The 18,803-nt window shown below is 38.9% G+C and overlaps 2 protein-coding genes across 3 annotated transcripts; both read right to left on the bottom strand.

Annotated features, from left to right (window-relative positions):
• Positions 1–2,472: 2,472 nt before the first annotated feature.
• Positions 2,473–13,199, bottom strand: LOC131346935 (sialoadhesin-like). Its single transcript, XM_058380742.1, has 8 exons — positions 12,627–13,199; positions 10,814–10,879; positions 6,688–6,999; positions 6,083–6,322; positions 4,529–4,622; positions 4,186–4,216; positions 2,959–3,039; positions 2,473–2,850 (listed from the first exon to the last, which is right to left on the bottom strand). The coding sequence occupies exons 2-8, from the start codon at positions 10,869–10,871 to the stop codon at positions 2,830–2,832; spliced, it is 837 nt and encodes a 278-aa protein (XP_058236725.1). The 5' UTR covers positions 10,872–10,879; positions 12,627–13,199; the 3' UTR covers positions 2,473–2,829.
• Positions 13,200–13,342: 143 nt separating this feature from the next.
• Positions 13,343–18,289, bottom strand: LOC131346925 (uncharacterized). Of its 2 annotated transcripts, XM_058380728.1 has the most exons (9): positions 18,189–18,289; positions 17,649–17,715; positions 17,061–17,402; positions 16,401–16,652; positions 14,997–15,090; positions 14,696–14,744; positions 14,274–14,348; positions 13,981–14,064; positions 13,345–13,897 (listed from the first exon to the last, which is right to left on the bottom strand). In XM_058380728.1, the coding sequence occupies exons 1-9, from the start codon at positions 18,192–18,194 to the stop codon at positions 13,811–13,813; spliced, it is 1,056 nt and encodes a 351-aa protein (XP_058236711.1). In that variant the 5' UTR covers positions 18,195–18,289; the 3' UTR covers positions 13,345–13,810. The 2 variants fall into 2 exon arrangements, with proteins under 2 accessions (XP_058236712.1, XP_058236711.1); XM_058380729.1 differs by lacking the exon at positions 17,649–17,715 and having other exon boundaries at positions 13,343–13,897; positions 18,189–18,264.
• Between the last annotated feature and the right edge of the window lie 514 nt (positions 18,290–18,803).

The raw sequence follows: 18,803 nt of genomic DNA, 5'->3' as shown, positions 1-18,803 counted from the left end.
TACGCCCTGGCCATAGAACCTTTACTGTGTCAGATAAGAAGCAAGATTTCTGGTCTGTCTATACCAAGGTCTAATACCCCATACTGTGTTCCTGCCTATGCCAATGATGTTGTTGTGATGGTGACTGAACAAAGAGATATTGATATTTTAACTGACATCATAATTAAGTTTAATGTGATATCTTCTGCAAAAGTAAACTGGAACAAAAGTGAAGCCATTTTAGTCGGGGATTGGAAAGGTGGGGAACCATGTCTCCCGGATAATTTGACCTGGAGAACAGGTGGTTTTAAATATTTGGGAGTGTACCTGGGAGACAGCAGCTATGTTAAGAAAAACTGGGAAGGCATAAGTGAAAAGTTAAAAGGCCGTCTGAATAAATGGAAATGGCTCGTTCCAAAGATGTCATATAAGGGCAGAACTTTGGTTATAAATAATCTAGTTGCTTCAATGTTATGGCACAGACTGGCCTGTATTGACCCCCCTCCCAAACTACTAGCAGACCTGCAGGCCATGATGGTGGACTTCTTCTGGGACAAGCTGCACTGGTTACCACAAAGCATTCTATACCTACTCAAGGAAGAGAGCGGACAAGGACTTATCCACTTATCCAGCAGGACTGTGGCCTTTCGTCTTTGTCATGTACAGAAGCTCCTCACTGGCCCAGAGAACCTCTCATGGAGAGCAGCTGCGAACGGAATACTACGCACAGTGGGAGGATGGGGTCTGGACAGGTCACTGTTTTTAATGGACACAAAGCAACTAAGCTTAACTGGATTACCAGCTTTTTATCAAGGTATTTTTAAAGTTTTTAACCAGTTCAGATTGCAGAAGGAGGACTGTTCTTCACTGTGCTGGCTTCTCGATGAACCTCTCATCCATGGCGCTCAGCTGGATGTCACCAGCAGGATCTCTCCAGCCTTAACCAGAGCATTGATCTCCAAAAGGTTGGTGCAACTGTCAGGACCAGACTTTGCTCACTCAGACGATGTAGCAACAAAGCTAGGGGTAAAGTCTGTACGTATGATTGCACAGCTTTTACAGAGGTGGAGGTCAGCACTTACATCTGAAGAGCGCATGCAGCTCAGGGACTACTGCGCTGGGGTGGTCAGCTCTGAGGAAGGTGAGCCTAATCCAGTTCTTTCTCTTGTACCTAATCTGTCAGAGGTCTCAGGTCCCCTCCTCAGAGATGGGGAAAGAACAGCTATAGGCCTTAACACAGCCTCGGGTAAGAGCCTCTATAAACTGTGTGTAAAAGTTTACAACAAGAGATGGCTAGACGGGAGGGCAGACACGCCCTGGCGCAGTGTCCTTGGGCTGAATGATGATGTAAAGCCAGAGTGGCAAACGTTGTACAAACCACCGTTAACTAAAAAAACAGGTTACCTGCAGTGGAGAAAATAAAGTCTCTGTAAACGCTTTTATCTGTATTTTAAACCCAGAGGTCACACATGAGTGTCCTTTTTGTTTACAGAGGGAGACGGTGTTTCATGCTTTTATGAACTGTTGTAGACTTCGTCCACTTTTTAGTGTTTTAGCGAGTGTCTTTGAGTGTTTTAACACGGTTTTTACCCCACAGGTTTTTATCCTTGGTTTTAAATACACCAGAAAAGAAAGGTTCAAGTGTCAGCTGGTCAATTTTATCCTGGGCCAGGCGAAACTGGCCATCTACACCAGCAGAAAGAACAAAGTGACACAGAACACACAACATGATGTTACTGTAATCTTTCAGAGACTGGTCAGAACAAGGGTCTTTGTTGATTTCAACTTTTATAAAAGTATGAATGACCTTGAAAAGTTCCAGCTGATGTGGTGTGATGGGGGAGCCGTGTGCACTGTTTTAAATGATGAACTGCTGTTTGCACGTGAGTTTGGATGAACTTTTTTTTAACTTCCTGTGTATTTTAATAGTTTTTTAACTAGGTTTTTGATGTGCCATTTATTTATCTATCTATCTATCTATCTATCTATCTATCTATCTATCTATCTATCTATCTATCTATCTATCTATCTATCTATCTATCTATCTATCTATCTTTATAAATGGACTACTTTATTTATTTAATTATTTATCTATTTATTTATTCAATTTCCCTTGTGTAATGTGCTGCTAAAGTGAATGAATAATTGGATTTAATAAATGACCATCAAAAGTCAAAAAAAAAAAGTCTCTCTCTCTCTCTCTCTCTCTATCTCTCATTCTAAACCACAATTTATGGGTATAAAATTATCTATAACATGCACTGGTATCACAGAGAGAGAGAGAGAGAGAGAGAGAGAGAGAGAATGTGTCTTTATTAATAGACCCCTACAAGGAAATTTAAGTTTACACAGCAAATAAGAGGAGTAACATTAAAGAAAACCTTTACATAAAAATAATGTAAAATAATTTTTATTTTACAAAAGATAAAAAAAAAAGAAAGATAAAAAATATTTTTTAAAAGGTATAAAATGTTATAAAAAATAATGGTCTGTGTACTGTATGTACATTGCCAGAGTTTGAATACAACAGTAATTCAATCTATTTTATAAAAGTTTATTATAATTAAAAAAAAAATACTAAGAGACAACATATAAAAAAAAAGTTATAAAAGAAACTTAGAGTTAATAAACAACTTAGAATGCTTAGGCAAAAGGCAGAGCAGTTCAGAATCCCTGCACAGTGTTGTTAATGCTCAGTTAATGCATAATGGAAAAAAATCACATGCAGTCACATGTATTATACCATTGCAGATTAAGTTCAATATTGATCCACAGCTTAAAAACAGAATTAGTCCAGCATTATCAACATTATCTCTCTCTCTCTCTCTCTCTTTGTTGATGTTGGCGATCTCACTGTTGATTTCCTGCAGTCTAGGAAAAGAAATTGTGATAAGTTGAAATACTGAACAAACAATAAGACTGTTTGTCATTTCAAAATAGAAACAATAATGAGTAAGAATAATAAATGGAAGCACTCACTGTTAGATTGGCGTAATCTGAAGAGATGAATCGAGGATCCAGAGCCATGTACGGGTCCTCAGGGGGACTCGAGTGGACATTCTGTGTGAAGATTAACATCGGTGTTTTTGGAGGTTTTAGGAATTCTTTGAGATTTTGAGCACATGAGTCAAATAAAGGTAATATATGTGCATAGATAATATTAGTTTATTTTGTAACACTGGAAAAAAATTGAATAAAATGGAATAAGCTGTGGAAATTTCTGACATCTCTAGCTTTATATATTGTAGTTGGTTTAAAGTCATGTGATTAGATAAACTGCTAGAAAACATGCTACAGAAACTGCACTGATTTAAGGTTAGAAAACTGAACTGAAAAATGTCCCTCAAATCAGCTTCCTTTATCACTTCTGCCACAGTATTTTATCTCAGTTCACTGGACCACAGTAGACAGGTTAATAGATGAAACATCATCAGTTTGTTCCTTTAAGGAACTTATGCTCTATGAAACTGTCATGCACTGTTTGAACAGTTCCACCAGAGGGCGATCTGACAGGACTTTGCCTATGTCACTGTTGTGTTTTTGTGCCATGCAATTTTGTTTCATTTGTGTTTTCAGGTGTTTTCTTCCCCTATTTACCTGTTATTTTGTGTTAGTTTTTGCTAGAGTCTTTGTTAATCTGTAACCGTTTTGTGTCTGTGCCCCATTCTGGTGTTTCTGGTTTGCATGTTCAGATTTTCGGTTCCGTGATTGGTGATGGCTTCTGATGTCTGTATTTTCTGTTGTTTAGTTTTTCCCTAGTGTTTGCTATTGTTTTGTATTTTGTGTCATTATCTTAATAAAACCCTCCGTCTGATTCTATCCTGCATCTGAACAGAATTTTCTGCTAGAGGCCTGGATTCGAACCCCTACCCTGTATACTTTGTGATTGCTACAATAAACTGAACCATATTCCACTGTAATAATCCTTTCACACAATGGTAACATTCATGATGGGAAATGTTTCTATATTTTCAGTCTTCTGTGACACAATGAAAAGAGGCAAAAAAAAATCATTAAAAGATTATACGTAAATAATCGGCTCAGCCATCAACTTACACAATTGTAATCAACAATGTCCATCACACAAGTAATTTTTCTTTGAATTAATTTGAAAACTTCAAATTTTATTGAATAAAGGGTTGAAATAAAGCAGTTAGAAATATCACTAGGTTTTAATGGTAGGGAAATGTGCTGTGAGGAGCCCACCTCATGATTAGATGTGTTCTGTCTCTTCCTCCTGCTCTCAGAAATAAAGTCAGTTAATTATTAATTATTAGTAAGCTGAAAATAGGCCATTTTTTATACTGTACTGTATTTTTCCCTATTACACATTGAATATGCTATTGTTAACGAAACAGCAAAAACTCTGCAGCAATTCTCCAGTATGTAGGCCTTAAATAATAAAAACAAAAACAATGTATCTCTGCGATTATATAAAAATTTCGATGAATATAAAACGTAAGTTAGAATGTAAGAATATAAAATGTAAGTATCAAACGCATGCGTACACACAGCATTTATAGTCAAGTGCTCACGTTTTTTTTTTTACCTCATGCAGAAAACTCCAGCTAGAAAAGCTGCAACCACACAGAGGACAACTCCTACAGCTACACCGAAAATCTTAACTTGACCTGAAGACAAATCTGGAAAGAAATATTATGTCAAAAGTCATCTTATCTACACACAGTCCATTAATTAACACAGCAGTGAGTTCACATCTTACCACTTTAAGTGTGTGATGGCGCCGCACACACCACTGTACGTAAATCACACAAAACCGTTCCTCGCCATGCTAAACCAGCAGTTTTAATAGAACGCAGTGAGAAGGGCGATGCACAACCACCTCACTGCCTATCTGCCTCACCACCTCACTCACACTCCACTGAAGATTCCAGCACTGCCTGACCTTCACCAGCACCTGCTACCCAACTCTACCTTTTCCTTGCACTATTTCATGAATAAATGATCACTATTTTCCCTAGATCCAAACACATAGCCTGCACAAGGAGGCACACCGAAGTCAGCCCGGGACCATGAATACATCCTCGTCATCATTAACTATGCCACCCATTACCCCAAAGTAGTCCCACTACGGAATGCCACCCCGGATACTTTGCCAGGGAGGTCCTCGTGCTCTTCAGTCAGCATCTTGAAGGACATACTCACTGATCAAGGTATGCCTTTTGTATCTCATATAGTGGTAGAACATTAGATGTTAAATGTTAGAACTGTGACCTCCTCCATCCTCTTCACCATCTGTGAAACACTACACACTTTGATTTCACTACTGTTTCACCCCCTTTGAGCTCCTCTTCGGATGGTAACCTCAAGGACCGTTAGATGTGGCCAGAGAGGAATGAGAGGAGCAGCCCTCTCCCTTTAGGTTAGTTGTTGACTTTGTACAATATATGACAAGCTAGAATTGATAGAGTAGCACCACTGTAGAACTTACCAAGGGGTACTGGCAAGTGGTCCTCTCCCAAGAGGCCAAACCGAAAACTGTCTTCAGCGCCTCCAGCTAGCACTGGCAGAACCGGGTTCTCCTCTTTGGGCTGCAAGGGGCACCTAAGACCTTTCAACGTGTCATGGACATCGTACTCAGTCCCTATCCTGAGTTTGCAGCCGCCTAAAGTGATCATAAACTCCACATGTTCGGACCAATTGTTCCATCTGGGGGAGGTCCTGGGAGTTCTCCAGAAGGCAGGATTGACAGCAAACGCCCTCAAGTGTCACTTGTGGCTGACCGAGGTACAGTACCTGGGCTACTGCATCAGTTGGGGCTTACTTAAGCCACAAAAGAAGAAGATAGAGGCCGTTAAAGAGTACCCCAACCCATGATGAAGAAACAGGTACATGATTTTTTAGGGCTGGCTGGGTACTTTCTTTGGTGGTATGTCACTGAATGTGCAATGTTCAAATTTGTTTAACATCTAAATGTAAATCAGGACATTTCAGAGCTGACTCTGGCATCTTCACAACAAAAGGCCATGTGTCCATGGAATCACAGCTTTATAGCAAACAGGAATTAATTTATCATTTATGTGAATTAAATTATAATTTATGTGTTTTAGATATTTATCTCAGGGAATAAATATTTACTCACATTGGACTTCAAGAGCAACAGCAGGGGATTGATAATTATGTCCCAGTATAGCACAGCTGTAATTGCCTGCATCCTCGTGCCTGACTGACTGCAGACGGAGCAGTTTGTTGTAGGTGAGTAATCGATGTCCGTTTTTGTACCAGCTGAATATTGGAGTGGTGGTGAGTCTGCATCTGGTTTTACAAGAGACAGTGACGGCGTCTCCCTCAATCACCCTGTTAAGAATCTCCACCTCAAGCTCTGTGAACAAGAATAACAATATGGTTTAACAGCCTTCTCGTAATTACTAACTCATTAGCTACCAAACTTCATACTATCTTACTGCTAAAACTAGAACTCAGAGCTGCTTTGCTTGAAGCTGTAAATGTTTCCAATTACATGAAGCAGTGAAAACCAATGAAATTAATACAAAAACTTTAAAGAATTTCACCAGTAAACTTTAATTAGAGGAATTTCACAGTGTGTGTGTGTGTGTGTGTGTGTGTGTGTGTGAGAATGAGAGAGAGAGCGAGAGAGAGAGAGAGAGAGAGAGAGAGCTTTTTTGCTGCAGAAGATCTTTACATCAGTTCATGAATCTCTGTGATCTTTAAACTTATGTAGCTCACCAGTGACTGAAAGCGAAACTTCTGCGCCTTGAAACCTCTCTCCAGCTGACGTTACAAACATGCAGTAATATATCCCATGGTCATCTTTTGTAACATCCCTCAGTCTGAGGCTGCAGTCATGTTGTGTGTTGATATGCTGTACCCTGTCTTTGTATTTTGAGTCTGAGGACAGATCAAGGAAGTCTTTACTCCAAAAAGCTTTTACAACTTTGGAGTGAAGGTTGCAGCTCATGGTCACTGTAGATCCTCTTCCAGCACAGATATATTTCTGTGTGTAATACACACTTCCATCGTGTTGGGCTACAACAACTCCTGCCACACGAAACAATGAGGAAACACTCAGTTAATGTTGCTTTAGTTTGTGCACATTTTATCAGGTCATTTTATTTGAAATAAATTAGAAGACTCATTTATTTGTCACATATTCACTACAGCACAGTAAAATAATTTTCTTCACATATCCCAGTTTAGAAAGTTGTGGTAAGGGACCAAGGTCAGCACCTTGAAGCATTAAGCAGAAAGGGTTAAGGGCGTTGCTCAAGGGCCCAGCAGCAGCAGATTGGCATCTAGGATTTAAACCCCTGCCCTACTAATCACCTCAGAGCCTTAACGGTTTGAGCCATCACTTCTTAATGGACTTTTTGCCATTAATCTTTATATATTTTAGAAAAAATTGCAACAGTACATTGTAGAAGCAAGCACCTTTAGCAGCAATGTCAGGTAATAAAAGTCTGAGAGGATTCAAATGCAGTTTCAAGAGAAAAAGGCAAACAGATCCAACACATCAGGCAATATCACAGGTCAAAAACACACACAGGTCAGGTAAGGATCAGACCAAAGTGTAACTGTGCAGAGTCCTAGTGACTAAATGTGGCATAGAAAGGGTCCATGTGTGTGTGTGTGTGTGTGTGTGTGTGTGTGTTTGATTGAGAAATAATGAATATAATCAAAAGTCCTTTGAAGTCTGATGCGTCCATGCTTGTTGGGCCACTCAAGTGTCTTGACCCTGAAGCAACAACCCAGTGTTACCTTTTCCCCCAAATTGCATGAATTTGTTCAAGAGCCTTTGTTTATTTTGCTGAATCCAGCCAGTAGGAAGTAATTGACTAGCATGACATTGGCACCAAGATGCTTAAATGTAGCTATGGGATTACTAACACCTCTGATTCCCAAAAGAGTTTCTATGTCATCACACCATCTTTTTTTCTCATGTCCCTGCTATATGCCTTTTACTCTAGCCACTCTTCCATAAAAGAATTGCTTGTCCTTCCAGACATATCTAAATATTCCATGGTAAGAGCAATATATCACATGAGTCCCACACAGAGCTGCAGGAACACCTCCAGAACCACAGACAGCTTAATTTAGGTGGTTGAAAACTGACCACATTATACATAGTCCAATGTTGCTGAATTGCTTATCCTTCCAGTAGTGTTTTCTATCTTTCAGGGAGGACTTCTGAAGATCTGTTAGGGTGTCCATTGGGCTTACTAAGTCTATGGAGAATTTAATGGATTTCATGACTTGGTACATTCAGGTATGTGTTAGGGAGTAGGAGTGAGTACCGAGCATGGCCTGTTATCCAATTGGATAATGATGTGAGAAACTAGGCAGGAAGCCGGATCAATAATGTAGACCTCAATAACAATAATGGAATTGTGTGGCAATGGTGCTTGTGATGACATCAAGAGCAGCACTCGAACCAAGGAGACTGTGCTAAACAAGAAAGCAATATTTCAAGGAGCACACAGAATCGAGTCAGAGAACCTGCTCTGGTACTCATGCTTGGCAGCAAAATAGGAAAGTCACTGGCCAAAATTTACATGCTACAAAGATGAGGGGGAGGGACCCACTCATCACGGCTAGTTTAAAGGTCCAGTGAGGAATGTCACTCACTGAACCAGTAACAAAATAGATTTTTGAGAGAAGAGGGGAACAGTGCTAACTCTTGACCTGAACCTCAATAAAAATATATATAAATCCAATGCTGGAAAAAATCAGGTAGATTCAAAAAATAACCTCTCTCATACATGGCACAGACTTTGTCCACATGCCAAGTGAAAAAAACACTGGGGTTTAAAAAGCAGCATGCACAGGTGCCATGTGTCAGCACTGCATCACTACAGAGGACTGGCTTAAGTCCGCACATACTTAAAGTGGGGTTGATTTTCAAAGAGCGGGGAAGTTCCAGGCAGCACACGACAGGATTTATTCTCTGCAGGATTTTAAAAGGCCCAATATACCGAGGTGCCAATTTCTTGGACTTTACCCACAAAGGCAGATCCTTAGTTGACAGCCATCCTTAGTGGGCAGGGCGGAAGGTGGGAGCCATGTATTACTTGCAATTTGCCATGCAGCTGCCTGAAGGGCTGTCCTGGCCCTCTGCCAGACTCTACAACACCATTCCACCATTTGTTCTACTGCCAGGACTCCTAGCTCCTCCTCCTGCTCGGCAAACATGAAAGGAGGGTAGCAAAACTGCCACTCAAAAGGCAACATACCCAAAGCTGAGTGCCATGGAGTGTTATGGGCATACTCCACCCACATTAGGTGTTAAGCCCATGTTACAGGATTGTAGAAGGCCAGACAACAGAGGGAATGCACTAAATCCTCATCAGTTAACAGCCCTGATGTGAACCAAGTTATAGGCACTTTATAGGTCTAGTTTGGAGAAGATCCTGGCCCTGTAAGCAGTCAAAAGCCAAGTTCATCAATTTCCTCTCAGAGCAATTACCACTCTGATATGTGGCAGGGCTACGTCCACATGCAAACTGAAAAAACACTGGGGTTTAAATAGCAGCATGCGCAGGTGCCATGTGTCAGATGTGATTACCTGCATAGGACTGAGGCCTAGTCCACACGGACACGGGTATTTTTAAAAAAGTTTTTCCTCCTTCGTTTTTAAAAAAAATCTTGTCCACATGAAAATGCAAAAATGCGGTCTGACGTGCGGTCAAGAGCATGCACAACCAACAGGTGGTGATATAATCTCAACCATAACGCCACGTTGGCCAATCAGAAGCCTGAGACACCGACTTCACTAGCAGTGTTACCAGATTGGGCAGGTTTCCAAAGTGCATTGGGCAGGTTGATAAAATCTGGCATGGTTTTTGATGCAACAGGTTTTTATTTTTGACTATAATAATGATATTTTATTAATTTTCTATTCAAATGAACTTTACAATAAAGTGTAATATGTAATGTTGACATTTAATTATATATATATATATATATATATATATATATATATATATATATATATATATATATAATAAGGTTCAGGAGAGTCTTGCCAGTCAGACCAGTCTTGTCCAGTCTTGATTAGCGGGTTGTTGTGATCGTTGTACTCGTTAAGCCGATATCACAAAGTTATTAACTGTTATAACTGTTTGTTATTCTATTAGTTATAACAGTATGCATTTTGGGCTGGTATATTTTTTTTTAATGGGCGGGTTTTAAGCTGTAGTTGAGCTGGAAATCTTCAGTCCAATCTGGCAACCCTGTTCACAAGCCAGAAATCTCCAGTCTCGCTGTCTACACGATAACACTGAAACCAGAGTTTTTGAAAAACTTCACCCTGGCAGCAGTTTTCAAAAAAGTTCGGTTTCAGTGACCAGATGCTGCGTTTGCGTGTGGACGACCGGCCAGACCACATAAAAAATGCTGTGGTTTTAAAAATATCTGCGTTCGTGTGGACAGGGCCTGAGACACTATAAAAGAGTGTGCATTTGGCCTCAGAGTTGCCTGGGAAGGGACCTGCGATGTTACAGGTGTTGTCCTTTCTATACCATGTCCAATCAATTGAATTTGCCACAGATTGAACTAGACTCCAGTCAAGATCAAGAGACATTTCAACATAATTAAAGTGAATAACTTTTTTTAATCAGATACTTTAGTTTTTTTTTCAAAAATCCATAGATCTACAAGGTATTGATAATTCAAATATGCAATTACCCACTGAACAATGAACCCACTGTATAATTCTATTAATAATATATGTCTATAAGACAGTAACATGGAAAACAGCCGAGCTTATTTATCAATTTAAACAGTCACTGAATCAATCAGTACTCAAACAGACATCTCCAGAAATGACATGAAAACACTTCAAAGAGTTGAGACTCACCTGAAATCATGAGCAGAACCAGCAGAAAAGAGGGAGGAGTCCATTTGAGTGACATCATCAGTTAACCTGCATGATCACGATATATGTAGGAAAACACTGTTCAGTTTTAATATCATAAATCAATTGATTATCATACGTTTTAAGCTTCTCCCCAGATACAGTTTCTAGGCTGACAAGGTAAAATTCTCCTCCAAATGTTCATTAACACCTCATTTGTTGCCTCAGTACCATTTACTGATGCCCCAACCTCAGTATGTCTCTGTAGGTTTGGTGATCATACATCCAATCTTTCTCCAAACACAACTGATTAATTTTTTCCATAAAGTTATTGATTTGTTTTGTCTTTTGTCTGATTTGTCTACATGCTGTTAGATGTGCATTTCTGAGCTCCTTGTGTTTTTTTTGTTTTTTTTTTGCAGAGCAGTTCTGTGTGAGGTTTGGGAACAGAGGTTATTGCATTGAAAACCATCCTCCTGCTTGCAGACAATAATTTCTTACCCATATATCATCTATCCACTGCTGACAGGGGGGAGATCTAATTGCTCTAAGAAGTCCGAGATGCCCCTTCACCTTCACTGTTGTGTAAAATCTTTTACCTTATGTACCATTTACAAATACACAAAAGTTACAAATGTAAAAAATGTACAAATGCTGATGGCATGCAAAAAGCTTGAAATGGTAAATTACTATAACACCAAATTATTCAGTACATTTTACAACCAGTAAAAATCAAACTGGCTCTTAAATAGAAAGTAGTTAGAATTATAAATAGGGTATTTTAGTAAAATCATCTAGACCGCTGGTGATTTTTACAGTGCAGCTCTGATTTGTAGCACCATTTATAAATATATTATGATAAATCATATATAAAAATATACAGAGCTGCAGGAACACCTCCAGAACACATGACAGGAACAGAGGATTTAATCATGCTGAAGTAATGGGATCTGAATGTTCAACACTCACTCTGGACAGAAATATGATCAGTCAGACTTACACTGGTTAGTAATTATGTACAGGTTTCATATTCAAAACTTAGGTCTTCACGTTCACATTACAGTGGACCAGACCAAAAACATTAGTGTAGTGATCAATAACACATGAACAACCTGGTTTATTTATCTGCATCAGAAAGGCATGTCCTGAATGCAGAAATGACGTGAACGTAGAAATAAAAAAAGAAAAGCATATTGTATCTCTACACATTTTGAGAACACAAACAAATGGGACTATTTGTTAGTCATTATGTTGTCAAGTGAGTCTATTGCCCATTTTATGGAGCTAGATAATGTGTATTAATCATATCTGCTTTTTGGAAGCTGTTAAGTAAAGATTTCTCTATAAATGGTTGAATAAAGGTAAACGGAGGTTGCTTCAACTATAGCAACAAACTATACACATCAAAAAACCATCAACTGTCCTTGAAAAGGATGCTTTAATGTCTTTATACAGAAATGTCTGATGTAAAAACACCGAGATTTACTGGCTATTTTGACTTTATCCACTGTAAAGAAGTGTTATGGTGTTTAAAAAACTACTCAAAAATGGCAAAAATGGTTTCTTTCTTTGTTTTAAGCAAGACATCTTCAGTGTCATAAACCGTTTTGTGTTTGGCTTTACAAGAGCTACACCAGAAACACAGACGAATCCAACACAGAACCTAAATTACCTGAAGAGAATCTTGTAAAAGCTTTGACTTTGACAATGATGTGAATGAATAAGTATATTTTGAAGTTTTGAGTGCAGAAACAGTGTGCATGCAGGTATTTTATTTGTGTTCTGGTGAGGGAAAAAAACAGAATTCTATGCTTACCTGTTTTTTTCCCCCAAGTTTCATCAGTGCTCTCTGAAGAAATACAGAAAAGAAGAAGCAGCTCTAAGGTTTTTTGATGGCAAAATGGCTGTGACTCACACAGTTTCCGCAACTTAAACTTAGCAATTTTACTCCCCCTTGAATTGTGTTGGTCAGCTCTGGACACGACCTCATCAGGCTCATGAGTCGCTATTGTTATTATAGCAAGTTGAGCTGAAATCCCGCATAAAAACACACACCCTGGTCTTTACTTGTCCATCTGTAAATGAAGAGTCAGATTATATTTATAACATAACATTATAATTGTATCGTTATAAATTAATCCCACCATTTGAGCACGACCTTTTGGTAAAGTTTGGTGTCAGCAAATAGAAAGAGAGAAATAGAGACCCCAAGGCAAAAAAAAAAAAAAGAGGAAGATTTCGGAGGAAATACTTCGATAATTCAGTATCCAATAAACATTGCAACACTGAGCTGCTGAGCTGTGACTCAGTGCTGAAGAAGAGGGTAAAGAAGGCAGAGCATAAAGATCATTACATTCTGACTCAACTGCTATTTAAATACTGACCTAAGCATAAGAATAAAACATGAGTAAAGTGTCGTGTCAGCATATATATGAACCGTTCAACATTGTTTCCTGCTTTTTATAAAGGTTAAAAAATCCCTCTCTCTCTCTCTCTCTCTCTCTCATTAAAATGCAGTTTACACTTTAATTTCAGTTTATTGTGTAACATTTCTTTAATAAAAAAAAACATTAACAACATACATGTTTGTGCTTAAAGAACAAATGAAGCATGAATACATTGTGTTATCTGAGCGGCTAAATATAAATCTATTTAAAACAAGCTAGAGGTAGAGCACGCATGTAGAAAAAGGATGTACACAGGTGTGATGCAGAACAGTTACAAATCCCCACACACCGCTTTTATCACTCAGAGAATTAAGACCCATATGCAATATAATGCTCATAAATGCAAAGCTGTCACTCAAATAAAGTAAAACTAATTAAAGTTTGAGGTTAATATGGATTCAAAAACAGAGTTAGCATCAGTCATCTCTCTCTCTCTCTCTCTCTCTCTCTCTCTCTGTCTCTCATGTTGATGATCTCATTGTTGCGTACTTGCATTCTGAAAAAATAAATTGTGATAAAGGGCTTAAGGAAATGTTCCTTCTCGTAAATCTGTTTAAACTGGTAGATTGTAGTAATCAGAAGAAATGGTCAGAGAATCCGGATTCGTGTACGTGTCATCAGGAGGACTCGAGTGAACCTCCTGTGTGACAGAAGGAGAAATCAATCACATGTGATACACCAGATCTGAACATCTGAGCAAAGTGTGTCTCTGAGGACACTTACTGTAAGTGTGTCGTACACGCCGTTGGACCTGGTCTGAAGATCCAGAGCTGTGTACGTGTCATCAGTAGGGTCGGAGTAAATGCTCTGTGTGAAGATGATAAAGGATGTGTTTGGTGTTTTGAGGAATTTATACATATTTGAAGAAGCTGTGCATCAGATGGCATTCTGTGATGTAACACTATTTACTTATAGTTAATGAGTATCTACACACATTAAAGATGTGCATGTTTATTTTTCTGCGACAGGAAACAACTCAAACAGCATGTGCTTTCATACTGTGAAGAGAGACTCACTTCAAGTGTGTTGTACATGTCGTTGGCGGATATGGAATTGGGGTCTGGAGGTGTGGAAATGTCTTCCCCAGCATTCTGCAGAGAGAATATTGACAATTTCATCAAGTTATTTAATCAAGTAATTAAAGGAAACTGGGTTTACTTGGTAGGTTTCACCTTATTTCTTTAAGAAAAGGTTCACATGAACGTAAGTGTATGTGACAGTCATGAGGATTGAACTGAGTGAACCGTGTCATTAATCAGCTCAGTCTCCCAAACTGGAGCATCTGAATCTAACACGATGCACTGAGAACGTAAACTCTGTACAAATAAAGTGCTAGGATACTGATATTTTCAGGAACAATTCACCAAATCATTACTCAATCCTAAAACACAGAGATACTCATTAAATATCACTCGGTCAGGAGAAATGGTAGAGAAACCTGCTGTGAGGGGCTCGTCACATTGTTAGATGCCTTCTGCCTCTTCCTCCTGCTCCCAGGACAAAAAACAATCAGTTTATTCACTGGTTAATAGGGAGCTATTAACATAAGTAAACAGACTTATGTCTCCACATGCAATCACTTGTTCACAAGGGAACAAATGTGTCTAAAAGCTTCAGTGTGGCTCCACTGAATAATAAATAAAAAACAATTCAACTTTGCAAATAGATTAAAATCAAAATATGTAAAAGTTTATAATTGGAATACACATACAGTGAATTTAAATACAGACAAGTGTTACCTCATATAATAAAGTCCAGCAATGAGAGCTGCGACTCCACAGAGGACGACTACAACAACTACCAAGTAACCCGTCATATAACTGGATTTCTCTCCTAAAAGAAGAAAAAACAATTAATTTACACATCACTGTGTTCACATAGTGTTTGATTTTAATGCACTGGTGAAGACAGAACACCGGCCATTCATTTGAAAGATATTTCATAAATGTCATCTGCATTTTAAAATAAGTTTAAAAAAGTTTCCTGCAATGTCCTCCATGAACAAAAAAACAACTTTTCCATGGACTTTATAGAAAAAGCTAGAATTAATGAACTATCCTTAGGTCAAGGGGAGCCTGTGCCATCGGGCATCAAGGCAGGATACACCCTGGACGGAGTGCCAACCCATCACAGAGCACACATACACACTCCTGGCAATTTAGAGACTCCAATCAGCCTAGTAGCATGTCTTTGGACTGCGGGAGGAAACCGGAGCGGGAGCAAGACTCGAACCCAGGACACTGGCGGTGTGAGGGAACCTGTTATTGCATTATATGAATGTATTTTATCCTGGCCTTGGTGTAGTTTTCTGTGTATTTACAACTCAATCACGAATCATGGTGTTTACATAAAAATAAAAATCAAGATTAAGCCTAGGCGTGATGGTGCAGTGGGTAACGCTGCCACCTCACAGCTCCAGGGTCCAATGTTGACCTCGGGTTGCTGTCTGTGCGAAGTTTTGCATTCATGTGGGTTTCCTCTGAGTTCTCTAGCTTCCTACCTTTCTGGTTACATTAAATTGGAAAATGAGGTGTGAGCGAGACATGAGAGTGAGAGATATAGAGAGACAGAAACAGAGAGAGAGAGAGAGTGTGTGTGTGTGTGTGTGTGTGTGTGTGTGTGTGTTTCTGCAGCCACCCTGACGAAGTGCTTACTAAAGTTGAATGGATGAATTGTACCCGAAAACAACCACCCTGCTACACTGAACAACTGAACTTGGGAATAAAACAACACATAATTAGTATTAAGTATCACTAATCAAATTTCATAACTTGAGCAAAACAACAAAGGCCATGTACAACTCTGTTACAGATGAATGGTGTACGGTCCGGTTTGCTAACATCACAGACTCAGTTTCCCACAGTGAATCGACTGGACCTTACTCACCTTCCCAGAAACCAACTGTTTAAAAGCACATTTTGTTTCCCTGTTTCTTTGTTAAACAATCATTTAGTCTGTGACCTCTTCAAGCCTACTTTTTTTCTCTGAGAGTTTCCAGTTTCTGAATTTTTGCTTTTTTTCCCCTGCCTCAGTTTGCTGTGATTCTGATCATTGCATGAAACTCACATGTCTTTTGGCTTTTGTCTGTTTGGAACTGTTTCTGTTAAACTGACCTGCATCTGCAGCATCTTCTAGTTTTTTACCTGTAAGCACATTAAGCCTGAGATAATGGGAGCGATAACCATCTTTCTGCACAGCACAGCGGTACTCTCCAGCATCACTCCGGTTGACTGATGGCAGACGCAGCTGGTTTAAGGAGGATGTGGAGGAAAAATAAATTCCATTTCTGTACCAGAAGAATGTCGGAGTCTCGGTCAGGTTGCAGTTGTATTTACATGTGAGAATGACTTCATCTCCTATAAACACTCTAGCAAGATTCTTCTCCACATGGAGCGCTGTGGATGAAAAGAAAGAAAATTCTCTAACTCATTAATTAGCTGGTGTTTGACTGTATTACATACAGCATGATGCTGCTAACATTGCTCCTGGATGCTAGCTAGCATACTCGATGCATGTTAACTGTGAGCACATGCAGTGTATTTGACTAACATCTTTAGAAAATTATCCCAGTTTTTCACAAGATATTAAAAAAAAATCCACTTTGCCCCAGTTTTTAAGAAAACTTTAGCTCAAAGATCCACTTTGCTTCCACAATTGTGGAAAAAACTTCCACAGAATTCCAAATGAAATTAATTAATTCAAAAGAATAAATGCATTTTATTGCAATTATGTTTAGAATTTGTGTGTGTGTGTGTGTGTGTGTGAGGGTGAGAGAGAGAGATGTTTAAACTGAAGCAGCTCACCTGTGACTTCAAGCATAACTCCGTTCTTATCCTGAAACACTTTTCCAGCTGACGTATTAAATGTGACATAATATTTCCCATAGTCATCTTGTACTACATTTGTCATTCTGAGACTGCAGTCATTTGGAGTCTCTCTGAGATACTGAACCCGGCCTCTGTACGATGCACGTGAAGACAGGTCACCAAACCAATATGAATGGACGCTCCAAAAAGTTTGGTGGAATGTGGAATTGGTTGAATTATATATGTAGCTGCATCCCATGGTCACTGTAGATTTCCTTACAGCACAGATATAGGTGTGTGTGTAATTCACACTCCAGTTATTCTGAGCAACAGCAAGACCTGCAACACAAAATGAAGAAACAATTCGTTTGCTTATGCTGGTCTGAAGCAAGCTGCAAAGGACAGAAAAGAAAATCAGAAAGCAGAAGTGAACACACTGCACAGAGCTGCTTACGCTGCACACAACTCAATAACACAGTGGATGAGGATACACTGAATATAGACTCAATATGAAGGCTTTACTAAGAAGAAAGCGTTGTTGTATACAGTATATTTGAAAGCGATGTGCTGAAAGCAGTAACTCGCCTGAAATCAGGAGCAGGAGCAGCAGAGAAAGGGGAGGAGCCAATTTCGGTGACATCATCAGTGCAGCCTGGATGATCAGAATACACGCTGGTTAGTTTTAATATTACAAACATGCCATTAGCTGTCAAGCTCCTTAATGCTGCACATGCGTATTAGAGGCTGTGAAAATGTGGAAAATGTTTGTCTGGTGTGTAAATCAAACAAAACATACTCTAGTCAATCCCTGAAGTGTGTCATCAGACAAACATAGTCAGAGTTCAGAGGAAAACACACCACAAACATCAAAAATTAAATGCAACCTTGTGAGGTATGAATAATTGTCTCTGAGGAATGTAAACAGGGAAATAACCACAAGTCGTGACCTTGTTTGCTACATTATTATATATATAAATAAAGAAAAAATAACCTACTGATAATCAAACAAACATTAAACCAAAAAACAGTCAGTTTATCAGTTTTCCTTCATCATCCACAAACTCTAATAATCTTTGCTAAATAAATAAACAACTTTTTAAAAAGATACTAAGAACAATTTCCTACCCTCATTAAACGGTGTTCGCATCGGACGTCCAAAACACAACTCAGAGAAACTAGGTCACTCGGTCACTTCTACCTGTCAAACTGTGTGGTAAAGATGGGTTGCAAATGTTTTCTTCCCCTTTGTTACTGAGACATTTTGCAATTAGTTGGGAAACACTCAAAGGACTTGTGATAAAACATCCTTTTATTGACATCCTGTTATTTTCTCTTGAATATCTGGACCAGATTGATTTAAATGAAAAAAAAAAACTAGAGTGTGAGAGTTATAGTGAGATAACAAGTACTAAAAATGTTTTAAATGACAGTATCGATGATGAACCTTTAACTGCATATTGTGTCAGAGTGCTGCATTTAATCGTCAGATCATCATATCCTCCTGATTGCATATCCCACTGTTTTGTGGAGTGTGTATGCTGGGATTTTGATGTATTTCTTATTCATGGAGTATGATATTTCAAAAAGCAGTGTGTTTCGTGTTGAAACACAAAATAACACCTTGCACTTAGTACACTTCATGTATGCTTTGCTGTTACAACCAGATCTGCAACACCGTGATGCGTGTGCTTCATCCACCATCTCTGGGAGATGGATAGACTCTCAGAGCTCCAGTCGGGT

Source organism: Hemibagrus wyckioides, linkage group LG26 (assembly GCF_019097595.1).
Source record: "Hemibagrus wyckioides isolate EC202008001 linkage group LG26, SWU_Hwy_1.0, whole genome shotgun sequence".
Lineage (NCBI taxonomy): Eukaryota > Metazoa > Chordata > Actinopteri > Siluriformes > Bagridae > Hemibagrus > Hemibagrus wyckioides.
The sequence above is the reverse complement of the archived record's forward strand: the minus strand, read 5'-3'. Positions and strand labels throughout refer to the sequence as shown.

Bases quoted from the DNA above. Each gene is read 5' to 3' on its own strand.
- LOC131346925 (XM_058380728.1), bottom strand. The intron at 17,403-17,648 runs GCGAGTTACTGC...TTTGTGTTGCAG, and splicing joins GCTCCTGCTCCTGATTTCAG to GTCTTGCTGTTGCTCAGAAT. The intron at 16,653-17,060 runs GTGAGCTGCTTC...TTTCATCCACAG, and splicing joins AGTTATGCTTGAAGTCACAG to CGCTCCATGTGGAGAAGAAT.
- LOC131346935 (XM_058380742.1), bottom strand. From the start codon at position 10,871: ATGATGTCACTCAAATGGACTCCTCCCTCTTTTCTGCTGGTTCTGCTC. The intron at 6,323-6,687 runs GTGAGCTACATA...TCTTGTTCACAG, and splicing joins AGTTTCGCTTTCAGTCACTG to AGCTTGAGGTGGAGATTCTT. The intron at 4,623-6,082 runs GTGAGTAAATAT...ATTTCTTTCCAG, and splicing joins TGTTGCTCTTGAAGTCCAAT to ATTTGTCTTCAGGTCAAGTT.